The sequence below is a fragment of the Falco peregrinus genome, chromosome 3, assembly GCF_023634155.1.
Source record: "Falco peregrinus isolate bFalPer1 chromosome 3, bFalPer1.pri, whole genome shotgun sequence".
NCBI lineage: Eukaryota > Metazoa > Chordata > Aves > Falconiformes > Falconidae > Falco > Falco peregrinus.
In genome coordinates, this window is record NC_073723.1 from 27,710,054 (window position 1) to 27,735,438 (window position 25,385).

Here is a 25,385-nt window from a genome sequence, read left to right on the forward strand (position 1 = left end):
TAAATTACAACTCTCCTTTAAGCCCAAACGGAAACCAGAGAATATGTCTTATCTATTTTTATTCATGTTTTCTGTATTTCCATAGTCTTAATACTGGCATTTATTTCTGCTCTTTCTTTTCCCATGACAATAGTGATCCACAGGGTAGCACTTAAGATCTTTTCATGTAATGGATATGAAAACACACTTGGATTGTCTTGGTATGATAATCTGAAAAGATCAGTTCCTAGTGCCTATGTTATGAGGTCTGATCTTTTCAGCTTTTTGAATTATTATTTTACTCTTATAAATTATCCTTGATGGGCTTGGTCAGCAGAGTTACTGGATTAGCAACTGTCCAGGCATTTAAGACTGTATATGTCTGAGGAGAAAAGAGCACTGATCATTCAGGTTTTTGTCATATTTCAGATGTATTCAGTTCTCTCTCTGGAAAGAATAAACACTATATGTATTCTGGAGAATATACACTAGCCATAGCTATTGAATAAAATCCAAATACTGTTGTTAGGTGATAAGCATTATTATTATTATTATTATTATTATTTATTTATTATTATTGTTATTATTATTGTTATTATTATTGTTATTACTGTTATTCCTTTTAATCCCACCTATAACAAAAAATCAACATATTCTTTATCCATAAAAGCCCAAACAACTGTTCCTACATGAATACAAGCAAAGAATTACAGACCAGAATAAAAAATACATTGTTGTGTGTATTTTGAGTGTCAATTTCTTAATACTATGTCAAATAACAAGCAATAACATAAAATTAATTTGAAAAGACTGTAAAAATGGACATTAAGGTATTTATTGTAAGTCTGATCCACAGTCTTGAAAGCAGTAATGATGACCTACTTTCAAAATCACTTTCTGGCATAGTTTAGATTTAGTTATAAAATATGAATGAAAAACCAACTGAAATACAATTATGTTTTACTAAACACTTGAAAAAATGATCAGAGATACTGACAGGCATTACTTCACTGACTTCCATATGAGCACACAGTTTATAAAAGCCTAGTTACTACAAATATGATCACAACTTTCTATAGAAGTAGTATTGTTATTGCATGATACAAGCGTGCTTTTTCAAGCCTGGTGTGTAAGCAGACACTTAGTTGATCCATTGAACGACATAATTTCTTCAGAAACTACCTAAGAACCATTAATATTTTGACCAGATTCTATGCAGTACCAGTGTCTTGCCACCTGAGTATCCCTGCCTCTCAGTTCCAGAAAACTGTACTTACAGGGCATCTACAGCATATTAGTGTTTTGATCCCAGCCCTTGTATCAATCCTTGTACCAATACGTGATTCCTTGTGCAGGTGCTTACCATCTGAAAACAGGAACATGATGAGATAAACCAGGGAAATTCTTAAATTCATTAAATACATTAACTGCAAGTTTTAAACCTCCAGTGTTCATGTATAACTTTGGTGTCCAATAATTTCTTTAAGACATGCTGATGGATGCTTAAGACATGCAAGACACTTCCTCATGATGTGACCTCCCCCTCATGCACACAACAGACCATCACCTTGTGCCACTGGAGACACAGCACTGTACACATATTTCATCCAGCAGCTGATGTGGCCACAGGCTTGCTGGCCAAATGACCAGCGTGCTTGTGTGACCCATCATATTTAAATGGTGCGTGTCCCTGTCCCGTTAGGTGCAGCCACATGTAGCCACCAGACAAAGCTCCTCAGCACTGTCAAACAGGGCAGTAGGGGCTGGTGTGCAGTAACGGGTCTACAAAACCACCCATGTAACAAAATCCAGCTGATACTTGAGGGGTCTTTTCAGAAGAAGGCAGCAGGAGACACACTGGCTGCTCCCATTGGGACCAGACAAGGCCAGCCCTGAGCACAGACCTCTCACAGGGAGCAGCCGAGGGAGAAGGGCTGCTGGCGAAAGCTGTGTGGGCTCCCCTGGTTTCTGCTGTTCCTCTAGCAGCACTGAAATACGGCTCCTCATTCAATGGTTTTTCAGAACACCCTATTCACAGTCAACGGGTCAAGAGACCTGGAGTACTTTTGAAAGAGTTACATTTATTTGTCCCTGACTTGTACATCTAATCAGTTGTTGGGCAGCTGATTGGATACAACAGAGAGAAAAACTTCAGATTAAAAGTTCCAAATAACTAAGACAGCATGGTTTTTAAATCAAATCTAGGCAAGCAACACAATACAGTTTTTCTCTAGTGCTAAGACATACTTGAACAGCATACAAAGAGCTGACATCCTTCATTTGGGATCTCTTACAGTATGAAACCAGATTAGATCAGAACTAGTAATGCAGTGCATTGTATTTGACTTGATGTTCAAATACATCAATACAGCTATATACCTATGTATTATCATAAGTAAAATTTAGATTTCCACGTGGGCGAGTGGCTAATTTTTTCTCTTGCCCAACCAGACATTTCCCAGTTCTGTATAAAGGTGACTTCATCTTTTGCCATGCACTCATTTGAACTCAGAGAAAACAGAAATGTATCTGCCACTGCCATTTCTGTAACCCACAAGCGAGTTGGTAAAACATGAAACTGCCGCAAAGATTTGCCTACTGATGGAGTCATTAGTGTCTGCATGATATTCAGAGCTTTCACTGTATACGCTCTTTCCCCTCTTCTTCATTCCCTCCTCTCTCATATCATGTTCAGTGAGATGCCCACTCAAGATCCCTGCTCTCTTTCTGTACTCCTCCTTCTGCATGGTTACCACTCTTCCTTATCCTTCCTTTCCTTACCTCCAGGTACTTTAAATCCCCCTTCTACAAAAGTTTACTTACAAAATTTGCCACAATTTCTGACATTGCAAATCATTGTTTTGTGCCATTTACTTGTATATTAAAACTCTTATCACTTTGGTTTCACGATATAAACTGCAAAGTTTCCAGAGAACTGAAAAATATCTTATCAATATCTGAATGGTCGTTAGCACAATGGAGACCTTCAGACGCGACCACATGCAGCTGAACACTATAAACATGAGTTGAACCATATGACAACGTTACAAAAGTTTTGCTTAAATACTGAACGTACAATATATCTTATGTATATACCTTGTAATATAAATAAATATATATATGTGCATAACTACTTAAATTGCTTAAACAATATATATATGTTATTTAAATACAAGTAATCTTTTTCCATGTACAATACGCTTGTCCTATACAGCTTCCTTAATTGACAATGAGAGCTTTTCAGAGTGCATTATATGGATTTTCCCTGAAATAGGAGGGATAGAAAAAAATGCATAAGAATTTAAATGCTTTAGGCATCAAAGCAGAAAACTTCTCCATTTTTCCTAGGTAGAATATTTCAGTATCAAATCTTAATTGAGATAACCGAAATGAGCAAAATTTATAGTGATAGTGAATACATTTGTAGGCTGAAAAAACATGAATTAAAAAGCAATAAAACAGTTGTACTAAAGTAATAAAATATAATGTATCATTTTGTTTGGGAAAATGGTTTCATTTTAAAATAAGGTTGCGTGTTCAAATGTGAAAAAAATACTGAAATACACAAATGCTATCTGTGACAAAAGCAAAGGAATTTTGCAGTATTTCAGTGACCCATCACAGACTCGCAGTGAGGATTCCCCCCAAACAGAAGTACAGCAGCTCATGTTGGCTCCTGAGAAGCAAGGAGTTAGTGCATTAAGCAGGTTCCAGCAAGTAGAAAATTATAGCCTCAGTCCAACCTGAAAAGGATCTTTGCTAAAAAAAAAAAAAGTTTAGTAAATTTCTAGAGAAAAAAGAATTTGACCATTTTCTTCATTCTGTAGAATACTGTTGATTAGGCAGTGTCAACAGGATATCCAAATGATTACACCATAACAGACACATATTATGTACATTTAAATGATAAATTGAGAGGGGAAAAATAATCCAGTTCCTACCAGTTTGGCTGAGTTGTGACGTGCTACGGCTTTTTCGCGAGAGACCCACGATGGCGACCATCTTTGCACCAATGCTGGAGCGTCTCTTTTTGCTACCACCACCAACGGTGCCCACTGCTGTGTCCGACTGGCTGCCATCGTTCTTCTCCAGCGTGTACATGTCCCCGCTGATGCTGGTGCTCTTAGTCATGTTCTTTCCTGAGGCTCCCATCTGTCTGCTTTGCATTTTGGATGTAAAGACACTGTCAGCCAGTGGATGGGTAAACAGCGCAGACAAAGAAGAGTAAAAAGGGGAAGACAGAAAAGGACAGGTTTCAGATGGAAGGTTTTGGGAGGCTAGAGGGTAAAAGCAGCTAATTCACACAGGAAGGGTTTGGTTTTTGAGAGGTAAAAAGGAGCAACTACAATTCTACGTTCCTGTTGGGTGTCCTATAAATATACTTGACTCATCAAAATTTTTTTTTAAATAACAAGCTCTTTTTTACTGATTGTCTTAAAACACATCACCAGCAAAAGCATATCAAAGAATTCATACATCCATATATCATATATACAATTTTTGCTTTGGAAATTTAAGTTCTGCAGTCAGTGCTCTCCCCCTCTTCTTCTCACATATATACACACAATCTATATTCCTCTGAGAAAAAGATACTTGATTCATTACTGAGTGGAAAAGGGTATCAGCCTGAAGCCTAACTTTGGTTTCTAAACACCCAGACATTTAAAGGATATTTTTCAGTAATCTGGTATAGCCCAGCCATCCCACAGTAATGAACAGCTATAGGCTTTTTGCTCCCTCTCTTCAGCAACAAGTACATGTATTATATATGTGTAGATATATACACTTGGCTGCTACGTGACGTAGATCAGCATTACTGATAAAATGGAATTTACTTCTAATATACTTTTTGTACTAATTTATAGACTGTGTCTCCATGTTCTGCATGGCTGCATTTAAATTATCTGCTGCAGGATTCACAACATGCCTCAGGGGACCTGACCTCCCAGTGGTCCAGGCTAAGGGACCTTTCCTTCACACACAAATGATGATGTACAGTGATGACAGCAGTACCTATCCAGATTTTGCCTTGACATCTAACTGGTAGGTGTCTGGACAAACATCCAGACCTGGAAACTCTGGAGTGCATCTGGGCCTGAAAATACATAGAGAATGTTTCTATTCCAGTGAAGTTCTTGCACAGAACCTAGACCTTTATTATGCCATTCAGTACAGTGCATCTCACGAAAAAAGTCCCCATGAGATACAGACACAAAACAGTGGAATATTTCTGGAAAGCAGAGGAAATTATATTTGTAAATTATGTATTTATAAACTATATATACCAGTATATAAAGGCTAACAAAGAAATGTTTTTGCTTTTTAAACAGATTTTCAAAAATATGCAAAGGCTATTCCTTGAGCTTTACTGCTCAGCAAATGGCCCTAAAGCAAATTTTAGTGGGCATAGCCATACTTCTTTCCCTTACCTATAATGGTCTGAATCTTTTTCAAAAAAGGAAGGTTTTATTGATCCTTTATGAAGTTTTTACAACACATATTCTGTCAATAAAAACTTACATACGGAATTAGTGCAGTGCTCTCAAAAGTTAAGAGATCACTGGGTTTCTTCCCACTTATTCAAGGGGAATTGGGGTGAGGCATCAGATTTGGGACAACAATACAACTATTTAAAATACAGGAGCTGTCCCCATAATGTGCTCTGCTCTTTAGCTGACAGCTGCCTGTGCATGAAAGCATTTGGAGTTAAGCCATAACCCAGAGGAAAACATAACAGCTAGTTTGTAGAAGAGGAGGACCTCTAACATCAAGTAAAAAAAAAATAAAATACTGAGTGCGCTTCTCAAGGAAGTTATAAGGAAAATATGGATGAGAGTTTGGATCAACAGATGGAGAGGCACAAAACAAAGCTGAGAGAGAGACAGAGTGGCATTGCCTGGACAGACAGTAACAAAAGTCTGTAACACAGTGGTAACTTGAAAGCTTTTTTCTTTATAACTTTCTTTGTTGTGATATGTTAGTACACACTGGCTTACATTGAAACATTTGTCACTAAGGAAGGTGCAATGTAGGATGTGGGTAAAGAGGAAGGCAGGGAAGACAAAAAAAGGGGATCTGTATTTCTGGGTCTTTTTAGCACTATGATAACACTTGTCATATACATGCTGTATTTTCTTTAATTACCACCTTTAGGGATTGCTTCACAGAAACGAGATGCCACAGAAACCAGTTCTTGTTTCAACGCTACCTTGCATAAGAAATACTAGAGATCTAGGAAGAACAGGGTTGGAAGAGCTAGTATCTTCAACATTATCTCATGCACAATTCTTCTAAGAATCAGAAAATTAAAGCCACTTATCCAGCACTGCTATTTTTAACCCAAGTTCTCTAAGGAAATACGATTAATGTGACTGTGTTTTCGGTCAGGTCTCTCTCATTTCAATATTTAAAAAAATCAGTTCAAATTTGGCTCAGGAGTAGAAAACTAGAGCTATTTCGTTTCTAAAACTGTTTTGAAAAAAGGTCCTGGGAGAGAGATCTTATGAATGCCCCTGTGGGGAAAGGTTATTTCATGTAGGAGCTCATTTGCACACACAGACTGATAGGGGAAGTAACATCTTGCACAGCTTGAAGAGCAACCTATTCCAATGATCTGTTTTTCAATAATGATATCCAGAAAATTAGTGGGTTCCCGTCCTATAGAAAACAGTAATTATGGCATTGCTTTTAAGTGAATCTAACATTTAAGAAAGGTCTTATGTCATAGCAGTGAAAACAGAAATATTCTGTTTCCCCCTAAAAGTTACAGTGAGGAGAAAGTTCACATTTCCTGAGTCTAATGTGCCTTTGAGGTGCTTTGTGTGTCATTTCCCAAGATGTATAATTCTATTTAAGCACAATAGATTACAGTAATTACCCTTATTAAAAAAATGTATGTGCTTAAAAAGGTTGGCATGCAAACAAAGTTGCTGTAATTTCACTATGCAGGTAACTATGAAAGTACTATGCATTACAAAAATTTGCTACTTGGCTGCTGTTTAAAGACTTCTGTATCACAAAATGAAGTTTTGCTGTGTACACCTGCCAACAATGAGGTCAACTTCATTCAGTCATGTTCTTTTGACCAACTGAAAAAAGTAGGAAATAATTCAAGTAAGGAAAAAGGGATTTAGATTTAGATTTGTGTGGAATACTAAATACTCGCACAAATGGCTAATATTGAAAGTTCATTCACAAAACCATTTTTTCCAGTACAGTTCTAAAAATAATTGCTTTAATTAAAGGTTTCAGCATTTTCCCCCTCCCCTCTCTAAAAGCAGCAGAGAAGACACCTGTGCTGTGCTCCCAACTAGCAAACAGCTCCTGGAGAAAGCCATCCCATAGCTGTGGCTTCATTTTTTCTCAATTCCTCTCTCAACAAAAAAGCTCTGAAAAATAAGTACTAGGAGAGTTCTGAGTGACTTATAGCACACCACAGTAAATCTGCAGTGGTCACGAGCACATCCTTCATTGGCACTCTGAATCCTTTCTGGTCATCCAAACCCTCACTCAATTCTTGGTATATGCTTGGTATCCTTGCCAGTGAAGCTGTCCTTCTACCCAGACTGCATTTTTACAGTGCCAGAAATGGATTATTCTCAGAAAAAGTGAGTGTTGTAGGCCAGGTTTGGTTCCTTTCTGAGATAACAAAAATAAGGACTTCAGAGTAAAAGAGAATAAATCCTGCATTTTTTTTCTCCTAAAAGGAAAACGGCAATTACTACAAGTGTTCTTTACATGTACATATACAAAAATAATCACATGCACACCCATCCAAATATGTAGGACAATATTCTAAAACTGACATTAAATGGAAGTTATTTATGAGATTATATGAGTCAATGAATAGATAAGCACTAAAAACTGTTCTTAAGGTGCCTTATAAGATATTAATCTTAAAAATATCCTCTGCAAAGAGAATATGTGGCCAGATGGGGGGGGGGGGAATAGATAGATAGATAGATAGATAGAGATAGATAGATAGATAGATAGGTAGATAGATAAGATAGATAAATAGATAAACCATGCCAGTCCCAATCACATGTGCATAATGGCATAATAATCAACCTCATTAGAAAATCTCACACAACCCCAGCTGTGTGACAGCCCACAGCCTACAGCAACAGCGGAGTGACGGTGGCAGCTAGGCCACTGACTTCAGCTTAAGGGGACCAGCTGGTCAACAAGAGCAGGGTGATGGGCAAAGTTTACACAGAAATGCTTTCTTCCTTACCCCTAAATCCAGGAAACCACCTGAGGACACCAAGAACTGCAGACAGGGCTCTGTCTGTGTAAGTATCTAGTCAGATGCCTCGATTTTCCAGTGAACAGAGAAAAAGGAAAGATTTCTTTGCTCAGTCTTCTACTTCAATCACTTGCTTTTCTGGTTTTTCTCAGTTGCGAGAAGTAATTTTGTACACCCTTCCTATAATACAGAATTCCTCTGTAACCTCACAAACAAACAGAGGGAGTGCTCAAATGTGAATCAAAAGATTAATAAAGGCTAAGTGCAAAACAAATTCTGAAATCTGATCACCAAGTAAAGCAAAATCAAGTGTTCAGTATTTTTATATTTTCCCAAGTGATAATTATTCCAGACAGTCAGGGTCAAGTTGGGCATGTCAGCTTCCTATGTATTTTACTGTACATTTTCTTAAATTTAACTGTTTGTGGCCACGTACACTATGGATAAATTTTAGAGGAATATGTTCTCAAAGCTAAAGCAAGAAGTTCTTCAACACAAAGAAGAGAAAAATAAGACATGAGAAAGTAAATTAGAGTAAGACATCTATAAATATTTGTCATTTAGGGCAAGGGTGGAGTATGACAACCCTAAGCACCAGATATTATCCTTAACAACGCACCATGCTAGCCAGATGAGGGGAGCTGGGCTGACAGATACATATGACAGGAAATTTAAGATGGTCCTTATTGTCATCGAAGACCCCTGTGCCACTCCTATAGTAGCTAAATAAAATGGCTCAGGGGTGTTCTCTGACCTTAATAACCTGCTTACACACAGCTAGCTTACATCCTTCCCAAAAGGGGAAAACAGACCCTGGCCCATGCCATCTCCTGAATTATGCCTGGGCTGAAGCAGGGGTACCTTATTGGTGTGCCCACCACAAAGTTATGCCAAGGACGACTCAAACTACTTACACGATATGGATGATCAAGACCATGTCCTGGCCCTGTCTAGCTTACTGATATAGGTATAGCCTCAAATTCCTTGATGATACTACAAATCTCAGATTGTTTTCAAATTTTGATATTCATCAGGCCAATTATAGCCCATAAATAATTTTCTGAGTGATTTTAAAGAAAAACAGTAAGCAAGTACAAAACTGCTATTCATACACAGCCTTCTGGAAAATACAATGTTATGTTTCTGGATTTCTTAAAGGCATTAATCTTCAAGCTCTCCTTGCAGAGACCCACTTGTTTTCAAAACAAGGAGTGCAATTATTCTCTGGAATCAAATTTGCTGTCAAGGTTTTCCAGACTCCACTATAGTAGTTAATCAGAAACTCTTGGTTTTCTCCCCAGTTTGTCAATATCTGTGCTGAATTACAGAAAGATTAGAAAAAACATTGGCAGAGAAACTCTCCCAAAACACAATGCCTAGGACTGGCTACTTGGAAAACGATCCCTTTTGGAGATGGTGCATAGCCAGAGGGGAATACCTGAAGTGCCTAAGGATATCATCAGAGAAGGGAGGCAGGGAATGGAGGCATTGCTTTGGTTTTGGTATCTCCTGCTTTAGACAAACCACTTCCTTGATATTTGACCAAGAAGGAAAGCAACTGTTTGTGAGGCTTGGGTTAAGGAGAGGGAAGATTTCACCATGCAAAACGATCCTGCCCTAAAGGTAGAGAAACTGATTTGAAGCTACTCTATATCCAACAGTACAGCTGGTAACTCTTAGAATCACAGAATTATTTAGGTTGTAAAAGACCTTTAAGATTATCAAGTCCAACCATTAACTGGCACTGCCAAGTCAACCACTCAACCATATACCTTAGGTCCACATGTACACATCTTTTAAATACTCCCCTCCAGGGATGGTTACTCAACCACTTCCCTGGGCAGCTTGTGCTCCAGATCCTAGGCAAACAGGTTCCAGATAAAAACTTGGTTTAATCAACATTTTTGGATATTAAGAAGTAAAAACCAAGTCAGAAACTTCATCTAACCTCTCCCAGTTTCTGACTGACTTATTAGTGCTTTAAAAGTGTTTAATAATCTTACAAGAAAATACTAATTTTAGAGCTGATGGATAATATAGTTGGCTGCTGTTATATTTTCCATGAAGCAGTTGCAGACATGCTGAATCCTCATTGTTTCATATAGACCAAATGGGAAGTCATAGTTAAAAACCTGCAGTCTTCAGCTGCAGCTCTAGAATCCATTGCAGAGTTGGAAGGTATCTTACTAGCTGGTCAGGTTGTGCCTACAGAAACAGAAACTTTTTATAGCAACTGGCTGATTAGTCCAGTAAGTGCCAATTGTCCTCAGGAACCTTTTGTTTAGGCCAGAAAAACAAAACAAAACACAAACTAAAAAAAAACCACTGACACCTGGGAGTCCTTATGTTATGATAACATGCCTTTTGAAATTTACAATATGTGGCAAACCAACCAGAATGGGGATGGAGGAACTAAAGAAAATTACTCCCCTGAAAGCTGTTACTGCTATAAAAAGCAATTATGAAGTCCCATAGGTTAAAGAACCCTATTAAGATATTTTGTGGGCATCCTGCACTGCTGAACAAGGCAGTACTGCCTGTTCTTCCTGTACATTAAGCAATCCAACAAGCAGTGATGAGAAAGGCTAAACTAGGAAAATACATTGACTTAGGCTTTCTCCATAGACAAGAAATACAAATCACGAACATGCCCAACATGCCCAAAACTTAGGACACCACAATCGTTCAAAAAACACAGATCATATCCTTTCAGACATCCTCTGCCACTGTCTCATTTTCTCTCCTTGAATTATCAGAATGATAATTTCACTCTTGTAAGGTAAATACCTCTCTTTCACTGTGTCTCATTTGTTAAATAATATAGCAATCTATCTGCCAGCTCAAAATACGCCCCAGCAACAGGAACTCCGGCCCTGTAGTTTAGCCAGTGATTTGCTGAACCGAGTGGTTGTTTCCCACAACCCATAACTGTTACCAGCATCTTCTCCTGTCTTCCTCTCCCTGCTCTTCCTTCCAGCATCTTCCTCACTAACATACTGCTAAGACAAATAATTTGTGTTGGTAGATGTCGAAAAGCTTCTTCTTCCCTCTTCACTAACACGGAAAGATGGTATCACATCAGCAGGAGTTCTGCAGGAGTAAAGTACTGCTAAAGTTATATAAACCCAACTTTTAAATCCAGCCCTGGCCCTGAACTGTATCAGTCCGTGGCAGAAAGCAGCACAGGGAGCAGTACAGAATCCTTGCACCCAATGACTCCATCACTACTAACAAATTACATAGAATATGACCTATTCTACAAAGAATAAATAAAAATGCAATCCATCTGTTTCCAAGTAAGAATGATAGACTAAAATTATGACAATTTTGATTCTTTTTTCACTTACCAGCAAATACACTTCACTAAAACCAGTACAAAGAAGCAAAGATATTTTTCCAGTCTACAATATTATTATTTTTAAATGTTAAGGACAAGATATCAGTACTATCCACTGTATATTGTATGTGGGATGTTTTAGGATTTTGTTTGTATTTTTCAGTTATTGTTACAGCAGAGCTGGAAATGAAAACATACAATCTTGTTGCTCTGTCAAATGTGTATGTATTGGATAATCAGATTCACACTTAAGTAATTTGGCAGATCTTGCAGGTTTCATTTTTTTCCCAGTGCAAAGTCAATATTACTACCTCTCTGTCATTTAGCTGAGTTCTCTGGTAATGATCCCTACTGAAAATAAAACACTTGCAACAGTAAAAATCCACTTTGCCAAGTGTGGGGTACAGCTGTGTGCTGTGATATCCTAGGGAAAGGATTTTAATAATTTTTCAATTGTGTAATAGATATTTGCTAACATGTTACTCTTGTGAGACTGGAAGACCCACTGAAGATGTTGTTTACAGCTTTTTACAAGCAGGAGAGGAATTCTACTGCCATTCTTAATAGACCTCAACTCAATTGGAGAGGGTCTCATTTCATTAATTTGCTGCAGAAATTTAACAAAAGCAGCATTAGGGGGGCAGCTGTGAGGTAGGAAATAACATTTTCATGGGAACAATGCTTGCGGCCAGTGCACATTCCAATCTGCCAGTTCACATCAGAGAGAGACACTGCAGGTTCCAAACTGTAATGACTTAGTCTCCTGAGATTCACATGGTCACAAATTATCATCTTAACTCATTTGTTATAAAAATCTCTAATAGCTACTGGACTGACTTAAACATTAGGTTTATTTTATTGAAATTCTAACAAGAAAGTTGGTGGGAAACAGTAAAGCAGTGATTGTAATGTATTTTATTATGTATATTACTATTCAAAGAAAACTTGTGTGTGCATCTCAAAACAAAAGTAACAATATTTTTATATGAATTATCTGTTTCAAAGGTCTCTCTCATTACAAATCGGAAATACCTTGCCTGTTACAGTACATAGGTTGACTTGAACTGGATTTTCCCCACTCTGCTAGATATCAAGCTCTGCACGCTGCTTCATCATTATAAATTAATGAATCAAGCTCTGCACGCTGCTTCATCATTATAAATTAATGATGTATATCTTTTCCTATATTATGCCTGGCATTTTTTTAAATACAAACAAATTTCAAAATTGTTTGGGATCAGACCGTTGGATTACATACCAAACATTGCCACAACAAATGAGTGATGCAGAAAAACCACTGCAACAGATGACTCTTTCCAAACACTAGCAGTTGAATTCTTCACAGAGCTTCAGAGATTTTTGATGAAAGTTCTCACCATGTCTGAGAGAATAATCAGCTACTTCTTATGTAAAAATACAATTTATAACAATTTAAAAAATTATAGCATCTTTTTAATTTAAATTAAATTAACATTATAATGAACATTATTATATTCATATTCATCTACTGTTGATAAACTTTCAAGTTTTCCTTTAAAAAGTTACAGAAAAGTTTTATTACCCTGCTAAAAGTAGTGAATCTTGGAAGATATCCCTTTCTTTGATACAGTGAACTAAACCAGCCATTTACTACGTGTGAATGCAAAAAAGGGCTAACAAGAACACTGAAGTCCAAAAGTCTTGCATTAGTCAGCTGCCATATTCACTTGTAAATATAAGCAGTCCATATGAGCTCTGAAGGCTTGGCAATAAAGTAAGTTCTAAACAGACAAAGTAAGTTTTTAATAACATTCAAAATCTGAGTTAGAAAGCGTCATCTTTAACCCAACCTGGCAAAGAAGCAGTTGCATTTGTAAAAGCATGTTAACAAAAAGCTTGCTGAATTAAAACTGACAGGGAGCAACCTGATTTAATTGAGAGTGCTTCTCACATAGCTGCACCTTGCACGTACTTAATCTGAAAGTTAAATGCTATGTGCTTATTCAAATGTACTGTTGAATTACAGTCTTCCAACAGAGAAAGAAGAGAGGGGGGTCATTCTGTTTTCTATATTAACAGTGCTGGATAAGTCACAAGCTACACTGCAAGCTTGCTTAGTGCTGCCCAGATTTGCTCCTTGAAGAAGGGCTGAAAAGAGCTCTATGAAATGAAAAGCAAGCAGTGAATTGATAAGCAAGACTTGAAAATCTACTGTGTGTTTAAGACGTAAAACCACCAGAGAAATAATGCAAAATCAAGTTGGGAGAGTGAGAAAAATTTCAGACTTGAAGGCATAAATGCTCGAAAATACATAGAGGTAAGAAACATCTTGTGTTGCCTCAGGGTAAGAGGAACCATGATTTATCATCTTTACTTGCAAAACTGAGATTAGCTATAAGGAAGATTTTCTTACTTATAAAACACGTTGACAGCTAGAAAACTTTGGAAGATAGACGTACAGGAAAGGGACAGGGTGCACAACTGAGATTACATTAAAGGAAAAATCACATAGCATCACAGATCTAGAGCTGGACAGGGAAGGGTCAGATATTCCAAAAGGGCTTTATTTAAATAAATTGCTGTATTCAATATGGATTGAATATATTGCAGCAGTATACAGCTGCATGTATACTTCACTCATGAAAGACTGGATTGCTTTGATTAGTGCTGTGAAATGTGGATGTGCCCATGCTCGTTGTACTGTGTATGTGCATGTGTGTGGCAGCGAGCATCTAAAGAATAAAGCAACTCCGACGTTTCCTTCATTCCTTGTAAACTCGGGTTGCTTGAGGACTCTGAAAAATCAGGGTCAGAATAAGCACTGCCAACATCTCACAAGCCCATAGCATCTCTCTGAATTGATCTTCTGGGACTGAGAGCTAAACGGACACGAGCAAGAGATCTGAAGCCATAATTACTTCAACCAAAGAGACATTATCTGGGACATCATGATCTTGCCTGCCTGACTTCTGTCACTTTGACAAAATGACTTTGAGTCACTTTGTGCCTCTGGGGGAAATCAGAAAAGCATACAGAAAAGTTAAGACCATCATTAAAAGAAAATGTGAGGAGACATGGCTTACAACTTCCTGAACACAAGCCTGCAAACCTTGTTTTGCTGACCTGGGCAGGACAGGTCTGTGACCAGAGCTCCCTGCTGAGGCCATGTGCCCCTTGCACACCATGCATGTTTGGAGCAAAGGCGCCTCTTGCTTACCCTGGGCCTCCATATGAATCATGCTTGTGTTACGGCTACGACCTGGAAAGTGCTGGGCTCCCGGTGGCATTTGTAGGGAAATACACAGGGTTATTTCCTGCTAGCGGCCACCCAATGACAAATGGCCCAGCTTGTTTAGGTAGCACCTTATGGACCTTATAGACTAAGAGGATTTTTAACACCATGCAGGTACAGTGATAGTACTGAACCAAAATGTTCAGATGCTTGGTCAAATAACATTAAAATCAGATAGATGGCAATGACAAACTACTGGCACGTCATCTTACCATAGGTATTAAGTACGCAATGGTAAGACCAGCACGGGAGCCCTGACCCTTCCTTAAAATATCATACGTGCCAGATAGGTCTGGCAATGTGTTTCAAAGGCACTGGCACAGAACCAGTAACTATGTTTTTAAAATACTTTTATGAAGTAAAAAAAAGAGTTTATGTTTGTTTCTTAGCAGGCTAAGTGATAAACTTACTAATTATTTTTAATGAAGTACATTTAGAGGCATCAGTAAAGAAACTTTATTACAGAATCTTTTCACTTTTATATTAAAACAATACTCAGGTAAAAATAGTAAAAACATACAGTGCTAAGGCAGAACCACAGAATCATAATATCAAAGAAAGAAAAGCCTGATGAGCTCCAACATTCAGTTCCTTGTTTTTGCAAGTTTCTACATCACCCTTAGTTATTGCTATTGCTATTCTCATCCACAGACCTGTTGTGATCGCTCCTCTAAAAACTGAGATAAAAAATTCTGTCTATTGAAGAGCTTATGATTCAATCTAATTTTAAATATCTTCATGAGTCTTTTTTAACACACGCAAAACTGCAAAAACTAATTTCAACAGTTATAGCTGCTTCAAATTGTCATTTTAATTTTACTTTTCATCCCTACTTTCCTGCATGTCTACAGAGCTTTCCATCTGCACCTCATTTCTTTTTATTTTCAAACTACTGATGCACAGGTTTTAAATAACCTTTAGTAACAGGAGTACATCAGTGCTTTCTGCATCACAGGTCAGAGCTGACTTAACAGACGTTAAAGAGCAGGCCGCATTCAATGGAGAGGGAAGTAATCTCAATGATAATGTGTTGCTCTCAAAGAATAAATGTCTGAGTTCCCTGCTGGGCACCATATATCAAAGCTGCAGACTGTTCAAATGAGGTATTTTCACTGTTCACCTGTTAATAATGTGTACTTCGGAATTCGTCACTTTATTATTTCCCAGTGGATCAAAATACATTTCCTAGTTGTAAAGGAGTCTATACAGCTTTTGTACTTTGAAATAACAGGAAAAAATGGGTCTCCAAGGGTTTCATAGATGGTGACAAATAACTTAGAAACAGATGACTTTGCTAGATTTTTTAAATTATTTGTGTTCTACTTTCAGTACAGATTTTGCAACAAATACATGAATTCATATAGTTCCTTTCTGAAACATTGGTATTTTTTTTCCTTTTCCATAACATTTTTCCAGAAGTCACAGATAATTTTTTTCGGCATGTCACCTACAAAAGTGTAGAAAACCAAATGGCCAAATTATTGACTATATGTATTGCTACAGACCCAGTAGCTATATAAATTTACAGCTTTTGAAGATTTGCCTCACTGTGGAATACTAAAGATAAAAAGCTTACGTCAGAAAGTAGTGGCTTTGAATCTGTGCTTCACATGGGGAAAGAATTCTCTGTGAACTGCTAACAGACTCTACCCAGCCCAATAATACTAATGAAATCTTGCTTTAAAAAAAAATTAAAAATTTTGGTCCTCTGATTTCACAGACTTGCAATACATAAGCAGCTCTCTGCTTACCTTGTCAGAAGTGTGCAGAAGAGTTTTGTTAGAAGGACACAAAATGAAGTTGCTGCTTTTTGCTCAAGGACTCTGTCCATCATACCTATCCCAGCGTCCTGAGTAACAGGACATATTGCAGCTGAGAAGAGCTGGTGAACATTGTACTGCAACCTACCATTCTAAACCCAGGAATGGCAAGATCACTTTGTTGTGATGTTAAAAAAATTGTTAGAACAACATATTGGGTTAAGAGCTGCAGGAAGCTGCCTGCTGATGTGCTTTGCCTGAAAAATTACATGAACATTAACATAACGGTATCCAAGTTATCTCTTCCCCTCATAGCAGAAATTATTTTGGATGAACCTTATCTCTGTGTATGTGTATATATCTATATAGCTAGACCTCTTGTGACCATGGACTGCCCATACTGCAATTTTGCTGAAGGACTGATCATGCAGTGGGGAAAGAGTCTCAGGCTACAACTTTCCCTTACAAACACATGGCCTGTTTGGCTAGAAAGGTCAGGCACAATTAACTTCTTTCATCTAGCAGTGCAGTGGGAGCAATCATTACAATAATTCTGAAATAGCTTTAAGAGACCAAACAGCACGTGCATATTGAAAATGGATTCTAGATGCTTTCTATCTTTTGCAGTTTTGGATAGTTTTACCGTAATATAGATTTTCGAAAAATGTTACTAGCTTCCACCCTTGTGACAGAGCTTGCACAGACTGAATTAACATGCGTTTTCATCCAGCTTTGCAAAACACTGCATTTAACTGATAATAGATGCAATCACAGTCGAAGGCTCATAAGAACTGAAATAACAAGATTACAATATAATGGAAAACTAAGGAACAAATACTCATCAGGTATCAGTTTTAAAACTTACAAATTAAATTCTTTAAAGATTTTTTTTGACTGAATGACTGAATGACATATAAGAACTAGAAAGTGAATTTGAAATGAAACTTTATAGCCAACAAGGGAAGGAGCACAGAGAGCATGAAGAACCGCTAGGAAGAGAAAAAAATTTGTATCTGAAGAAATTCATTACTTAAAACTACATCCTGCACTCTGTTTCTTGCATCTTCAAGTGCCTCTGCAATATTACACCCCAGCTGACTTTTTCTACTACAAATTGTCCTTCCTCAGTTGTGTCATCTTCCTACTTAATCAGCTCTATTCTTTCTACTGTCCTTTAGCAGTCACTTCTTTTCTTCACATGGGATGTCATTGATTTCTCCCAATACGTAGCAAAAACACATGACTGATTCTTCTGTGCTGTCTCTGCATTCTTCTCTTTATACATTTGTTTTCTTTCCTTTGCCCCTGTCATAGACGCAGAAATTTATCACTGGACCCCTTCCTCAAATGTTTGATTTGCCTAAGTAGTAGTATGCTATCTTCTGTTTTCCTTGTCCCCCATGCCTCTCTCCTTATTCTTACCTCTAGCCACATCACTGGCTCTTTCCCCAAATCATAGAAACATGCTTTAGCATATCCCTTCAGAAGTAATGCAGTACCTCTGCTCTTGCTCTCATCAGTTCTGCAACTACAGCCACATTTCCTTTCTCCTTTTAATCTCTGAATTAATTGGGCACATTGTTTTATGTAAATCTCTTGAGTTCTTGTTTTCCAATTCCATTTTAAACCCTTTCCAAACAACTGTCTTCCCCTTTTTACATTCAGTTGAAACTGCCAAAGTCTTAAGTGATTTCTTAAGATTTCAGAAGTGCAGTTCCCTGCTTTGCTTTGCTACAATTAACCATGCTCTAATGTTACTTCCCTTAGTTCCCACAGTTCATACACTCCCAATTTTTTCTTTCATTAACCTCTCATTCAAAATGTGCTCTAGTAGATTCTCATTTTTTGCCCACCGAGTTAACTGTGACAGTCCCACAGGGCTGTAGCACTGTCTCCTCTGTCCCTGTCCCTCAGGCATTGTCTCATTATCAATGACATCAAAGTATTATCCCTTCTGCAGTGAACACTCCCTCTCATCTCCCTTGTCTCCTCCTGCCTACACTAAAACCTTTCTTTGGCACCTCCTTGTGAATCGCCCATCTCAGCAAAATATCATTAAACTCAGTATTTCACTCCAAGATCTCTTGTCTCCTTCTCCCAGTCGTGTGGATCATGTGTGTCATTCAGAATGGTTATCTGGGCAGGCCTTTTAATTCAGGCTTCATATTAGGTCCACTTTTTTGTGACTTGTGCATGCTTCCTGTTTCACATCTCTACCCTCTCTGTCCACCCACACAGCTAATTACTTTGTCCACTCTCTCACCATTTCAGATGCCAGCTACTGCCATGCTTTTCTCCAGCCCTGGCAATTTACCTAACCTAACCCCTTCCAGGACACTGTAGGAAAGATAAGTTTCATAGCCTTTCAGTTTGGCTGTCACCTTTCTCCATACATCAGTAAAAAACTATACTCTCTTTTATCTAGTTGTACATAATTCATCTTTATTTTCCAGTATTTTAGCAGTTGTTCTTTATCACATTTATCTTCTCACATTCAAGACTGAAAGAACAGCTCCTGCTGCTCATCAGACTTGCCCCATCATCCACTAGATATATTTTTAGTAAGCACCTCATGTTTTTTCCTCATTGACTTTAATGCTTGAAAAGAGTTCTCCAGAAACATTCACAATTATTTTCTTTCTTCAAATCTCCTCTTAGTACTCCCTGTTGCCAAGATGTCCCCGATCTTGTGTTATGTGGAACATTTCTCAATTCCTCTGTGTTTCCCTCTCTAGACTCATGTGTCATCTCATGATTTAGATTCTGTGTGCTTGGAACAGAGGTTGTATTTTTCTTCTGTATTTCAACAGCATGTAGCACAGTGAGATCCTGCTCTGTGATTACAATTGCTGTGTATTCATATGATAAAACAAATCTATTGTGATTATCAGAACTAATGCTTAGGATTGATATTTAGAAAAATAAGGAAGGTTAAGATTTAGAGCAGACTTAAACAGATTTCCTGCAATAAAAATTAGAATAATCACATATTAGAACTAAGAGGGCTTTTTTTTTCTCCTTGAAATCATCAGGGGGCTGGAATAAGATATAATGCCAGGGAACTGTACATAAGGCATCCTTAAAAATTGCAACAGGGAAGCTTGATCCATGCTTTCTGCTTACTGACACGTATCGCCAAGAAAGAACATAATTATGTTTTCCCTATAGGTCAACCATATGCCAAGGTTTAGTTTTACAAGGTTTAATGAAGGCAAAATCTGATGCTGCAGCTATTTCTGCCAAAAAAAGGTTTATTGATTTATTGTGCTTCAGTGCTCCAAAAGCTAAAGCAGCTTATTGCACTGAGGGACTCTTTAAAATAGGCATGGGATGGATCCATGATATCTGTCTTCACGGTCATTTAAGTTACATTGAACCCACCTATGATCTCAGCAGATTGAAGCCCTTAATGTGACTGTTAGCGTTATAAAGTACATAAGCACAGTGACATCAAGAGGTATGATGTGTCCTTAATAAGCTAATTTTTGATGCTGGAGTGATTGAGAGCAGCCCCCACATTCCAGATTGCCCAGAGGAAAGGTGACTGCTGTTCAACTAAAGATGTACCTCTGAAGTAAAAATGTATGTTGAAAATTCCCGTCTGCAATATAACTTTTCTTGAAGTCCAGGATCTCAGGAACTAGATGACAAGTTACTATTGTTCTGTGATGGATGAACTGGCTGCTTTGATTCTATTGGGTATCTCCAATACCTATTGATATTTTTAATTATTAAATAACATTTTGGTGACTGTTTAATATTGGTGGCATGTCTGAAAATATATCTTATATATATATATATTATTATTATTATTATTATAAATTGCAAGGTATAAGGTATTTTATAAATTGCCAAAGAAGTGAGAAGTCGGCACTGAATTTACAACAATGCTTTGGATCAATTCTGCCTTCAGGTTTGTGCACTGAATTCACAAGTCATGGTATTTCAATGTGTTAATCATGCACAATTGTATATGAATGTATAGATGTACCTATACCTGTACTTATACAGGAATCAATTTGTACTTTGCAGTTTGTTTCTTACCCTAGAAGCATGTTCAGACAATACTGAAAAGATGAGCATTTATTGTACCATGGGGAAAAAGAAGGTGGATATAGAGAAACTTCCCTTTTTATTCACAATTTACATACTGAAAGTAGCCAAAACATGCAAAGTGGGCAAATAATACCAAAGGCTGATTTCCACACTGGGAACCAAAATCTAACAAAAACAAGTGTCACTGCAGAGCAGTCACTTAAAATATTTTGTTTCTCCAGCAGGTAGGGACTCCCTACTTCTGCTGCTTCTTCCTGAGGGCACGGAGCAGACGAACAGGCTGGCATGGGGAACAAGAAGTTGTTTCTCAGAGGACTTTATTTTCTGTGGGGAAAGCATTTTGGCTGAAGACTAACCTGAGTGAAAGCTGGAAACCAGGAACAGGGTCATGCTTTCTGAGAGACAGGACTTCCAGATCCACTAAACTGGGAACTTAGTGGGAGCCGGGAGAGAAAAAATCTTTAAAACATCTTTTTCCACATTACCAATTAGCAGTCCCTGGAATATGTATGCCAAGGTAGTCTTAAAGACAACTGTTTCTAAACTTTTGCTGAATTCTAAAATGCACTCACATGAGTGAAGGAATGATGGCCCTTAATATATAAAAGCAGTAGTATGGCTATACTGGCCTATACCATCCCAGATGGAAAGCTGTGCATTTTTATTCTCTTTTTGTATCACCTTTTCTTTGTGCATGTCTACGTGTGTGTGTGTGTGTACAGGCATGTACACACATAATTTTGTAGCAAAGGAAGAAAGTGGACTGCCATAGAGCACTCTGTGCTTACCCTAGTACGTATGAGCATAGTTTTACAGGCATGTTACCTATAGGTTGTGCACAATTAGCAGGTTAAACTTTTTTTTTTTTTCCTGAGATTTTCAGCCATTCTTGTGTAGGTGAGAGGGGGTTCAAGAATACTCAGCAAATCTCAAACTCAATTTTTGCTAATGAAGAAAGAAGGAATATCGTATTTCTCTTAATGCAAATTACATGGATTTTGCAATACAAAATGTCACCCATTTACATTAAAAGTCATGGTTCAAAGGAATTGTAGTAAAATGTATGAATCTAGGACATTATCTGATAAAACTGTAGCCAATTGTGCTGAAATGTTTCTGGACACAATACAGCAGCAGTGGTACATGACCCCTCCACAATACAGAAACCCATGACAGTTATTCACATGGAATAAAACCAATGGAAAACTCTGCTTATCCACGTTGATTTCAGTCAATATGCACATTTATCAGCCTACACAAAGAGGATTTAAAAAAAAAAATCCAAATTCTCTTCTTTAGTACTGCCACACATGAAAGTAAAGATGGTTTTGATATTGATGAGATATCACTCAAGAAAGGATTTTCCTCTGAAATAATAATTCAAGCAGGGAATATAATGAGGAATCTTAAAATTTCTATTGGTTATTATATTCAAACCCAAACCAATTGGTCTAAACCAATTAAAAAAAAAAACCCAACAAATTTAAAAGAATATGCTGTAGCTGCGTGCATAATAATGAGTCAAGTTAGTATGCTGAATCATTTGGTATGCAGAACAAGTTCACAGAAGCTGAGAGTAAAACTTGCTTAAATGAAATAATCATGTTTGAAACCAAAAAAAGCTGCAGAGAACATGGACAACAAGCTAAGCAAAAGGAAAAAAAGGAGAAGACAAATAGGGTTCTGGTACAGGAAGAAGAATAGGTCTATAGAAACAGACGTATATTTTACCTGTCATTCTCTTTCCCTTCCTCAGCTTGGTCTTCTTGAGCTTTTTCATCATGCCCTGATCCTTTGACTTCCTGCTTATCACAGTTCTCTGACACTTCTTGCCCTTCCCCTTTTTCATTAATTTCTTGCTCCTTTGCTTTTTCCTCCTCCTCCTCCTCCTCCTCCTCCTCCTCCTCCTCTTTTTCTTCCTCCTCAGGAAATATTCCACCTTGTTCATTCCCTTCCAGCCCTCCCTCTTGTTTTCCCTCTATATCCCTTTTCCTTCTGAAGTAAAAAAAAATTGAAAGAGGCATGCAAAAAGAAAAAAGAAAAGAAAAGAATAAATTAAAGTCATGGAGAAGAGCATGCATGAACTCACAAGAAAGGAAATGCAAAAGAAATTAAATAAAAACTGACAGATGGAAGCAGTCACAAGATAAATCATGTTGGCTAAGACCTCAACATCCTTGGGACATTGTCTTAGGATGGTGTCTAAGTCCCTTTTTGAATAAAAGTTGCGTGGCAATACATCACATTTAGAAAAGTATACATGACTGTATGACAGAAACAATGTGGTCTTAACAATGCTCATATAAGCAGATGTTTAAATAATCTTTTCAAATGCACCATTTCTCTCAAGAGGAAAATTTTCTGAGAATTAATATAGGCTGACATTGAATTTTGCTGAGATATGCAGGTGGGTTACACCTCAGAAGGCAAGAAAAATGATCTTTCATTCCTTCTACAGCCAAAGCTCCTCTGAGTGTGCGCAGGGCACAGGCAAAGGCAGCACTGTGCTTTGCTAACAGATACACTATATACATCTTGTTGAAGAGTAGTGCAACAGTTGTATGCCTACAGTTAAACTGGACTAGTGTTATGTATTATATAAGTTGAATTAATCTGTGTAACTACTAAATAAGACTTCTATAAAACTTCATCAGCTCTGGCTTAAAAGGTGCCTGTGACATTGCCGGCATGACTTTTCAAGTTAAACTGTCTTTTCAGCCATATTAAGTATTTTACAAAATGTTTTTTTCAGAAAGTGCAAGTTTAAGTGTGTCTAATGCTTGCTGACAGCATATGCTTGTTATTTTAATGTATGCTATTATAACCCAAGATGACAAAACTTGGCTAAAAACAAATACCACGAAGTCTTCAAAGAGCATTAGATGAAGAAGACATTTAAACCACCATTTTACAAACTCCCTGCAAATTTCAACCCAGGCAAAAAAATACCTTCAAATACAAATATTGACAAATGTTCAGTTACTTAAATTACTTGGCTATGGCTGGCACTACAGCTCGTCACGCTCACCTTATTTTCTTGTTTCCTCTTGGACGCTCGGACTGGACAGACATGTAGCTTGTACTGCTGAAACGTGAAGCGCTGCTTGTCCGTGACACAGCGGAGACATCACTAACATCGCTGTCTGAAGACTTATTGGAAATGTTGTCTGAGCCTCGCTGAGGATCCCGTCCTGACCGATACTGTAACAGCAAAGGGACAAAGATACAGGTGTTGTCAGTGACATATTACCACAAATCAGCTGTGGAGCTGGTCCCTGATGCTCTCTTAACTGCCTTTGTCAGACTGCCTGAATTTTTCTAATGAAGTTCTCAACTGGTAGAGAATACAAGTTATGTCTTGGTTTCTGTTCATTTTACTCTGTTTTGCTATCCCATTCAAGGTATTAGCTCCCCAGCCTCACCCATAGAGTGGCTTGTACAAAACTTCTAACTCTTTCAAAGGTTTCACAAACCTTAGAAAAGACATCTAAACCATCATAGAATACTCTTACCATAACACTTTCACCAGTGCAAGAAAGGAAAGCAGAGAGACTTGGTGACTTGCCCATGATTACTGAGCTCGTGAAAGATTGAACAGGAGACAGAATGTGCTTGGCACATTCTATAAAATACACATCTCTTTTGGGGGCTAGCCTATTTACAAGAACTTCCACTTGAGCAACGTTAACAATTATACCTTTTTAAAGTAAATAGGTGAGATTATCAATGCAAAAGACAAAGTGGTGTTGCAGCTGTGCAAACCAACCCCACATCCTGCTGAACTGCTGGGCTGCGAAGTCTGAAAAGATGGGACAGGGCTAGAGATAATTTGTGCTGACAGTGTATAAATGCCTCAGAAACTGAAAAATTACAACGGTTTTCGAGCTTGTCAACAGTATATTCCAAACAGAACTGACAAGTGACTGGTGATCAGCAGTAAGCACAGACAACATAAAGCAGTGTTGTGCAGAGGTATTCAAACTAGATGTGAACAAAATTTTATGGCTGTTTCTTCTCGTTAAACAAGTTAGCTCTAATTTAATGCTAAGTCTGTGCCACTCTGCATTGCACTATGTGAAGATATAATAAACAGCAGAAAGATATTTTTCCCTCTCCTCTTCATATACAGACATTCCTGTGTATACAGAAATCTGTCAAAATTTTGGCAAGATTTTCAGAAATATAGTCCTGCAATATCAATTGTTGATGGTCACCAGGTAATTGTTTGACTGACATAGAAAGAAGACAGTATGGAAAGACGTGAAGAGCAGCACAAACAGGACTGGAAGAAAACAACGGGAGAAAATAATCTGTATAATACATCAGTGGCTTGCTGGACTCTGAGGGTGGCAACACTGGACTGAGCCACCTGGAGGAAATAATTTGTAATGTAACGTGGCAGACTTGTGTGGTACTGCAGAAAAGAAGGGTGTCTAGGTTTAGCTATCAAATTTGCTTCTTTTTTTATAGTTCTAGAATAACTGCCTTTCATGAGGTAGACACATCATTTGCTTCTGTTCTCTTGCAAGGCATGTTACACTGAGAAGTATTCTGAAGGACTGTGCAGTGTCCAAATAGCCTTTCAGAATAGCATTTGAGTGCCTATTTACCCCAAATGAATTTTACACTTAGAAACAGTAAGTTATTTTGCCCGTTTTAAGACAGGGAAATGAGATAAAGACAAGAAAAAATGCTTGTGCAAGTTGCACTGTGCACCTGTGGCAGATGGTGACCAAA

The 25,385-nt window shown here is 37.8% G+C and overlaps 1 protein-coding gene across 50 annotated transcripts in view; it reads right to left on the bottom strand.

Annotated features, from left to right (window-relative positions):
- Positions 1–25,385, bottom strand: part of RIMS2 (regulating synaptic membrane exocytosis 2) — a 483,861-nt gene that overhangs the window by 52,409 nt on the left and 406,067 nt on the right. For 42 of the 50 annotated variants that reach the window (XM_055800464.1, XM_055800455.1, XM_055800475.1 and 39 more), the window contains 3 exons: positions 23,677–23,849; positions 22,380–22,643; positions 3,921–4,162 (listed from right to left, as the gene is read on the bottom strand). In XM_055800464.1, the coding sequence (XP_055656439.1) occupies positions 3,921–4,162; positions 22,380–22,643; positions 23,677–23,849 (679 nt within the window). The remainder of the gene's footprint in view (positions 1–3,920; positions 4,163–22,379; positions 22,644–23,676; positions 23,850–25,385) is intronic. The other 8 variants (XM_055800476.1, XM_055800473.1, XM_055800470.1 and 5 more) reach the window with 3 other exon arrangements.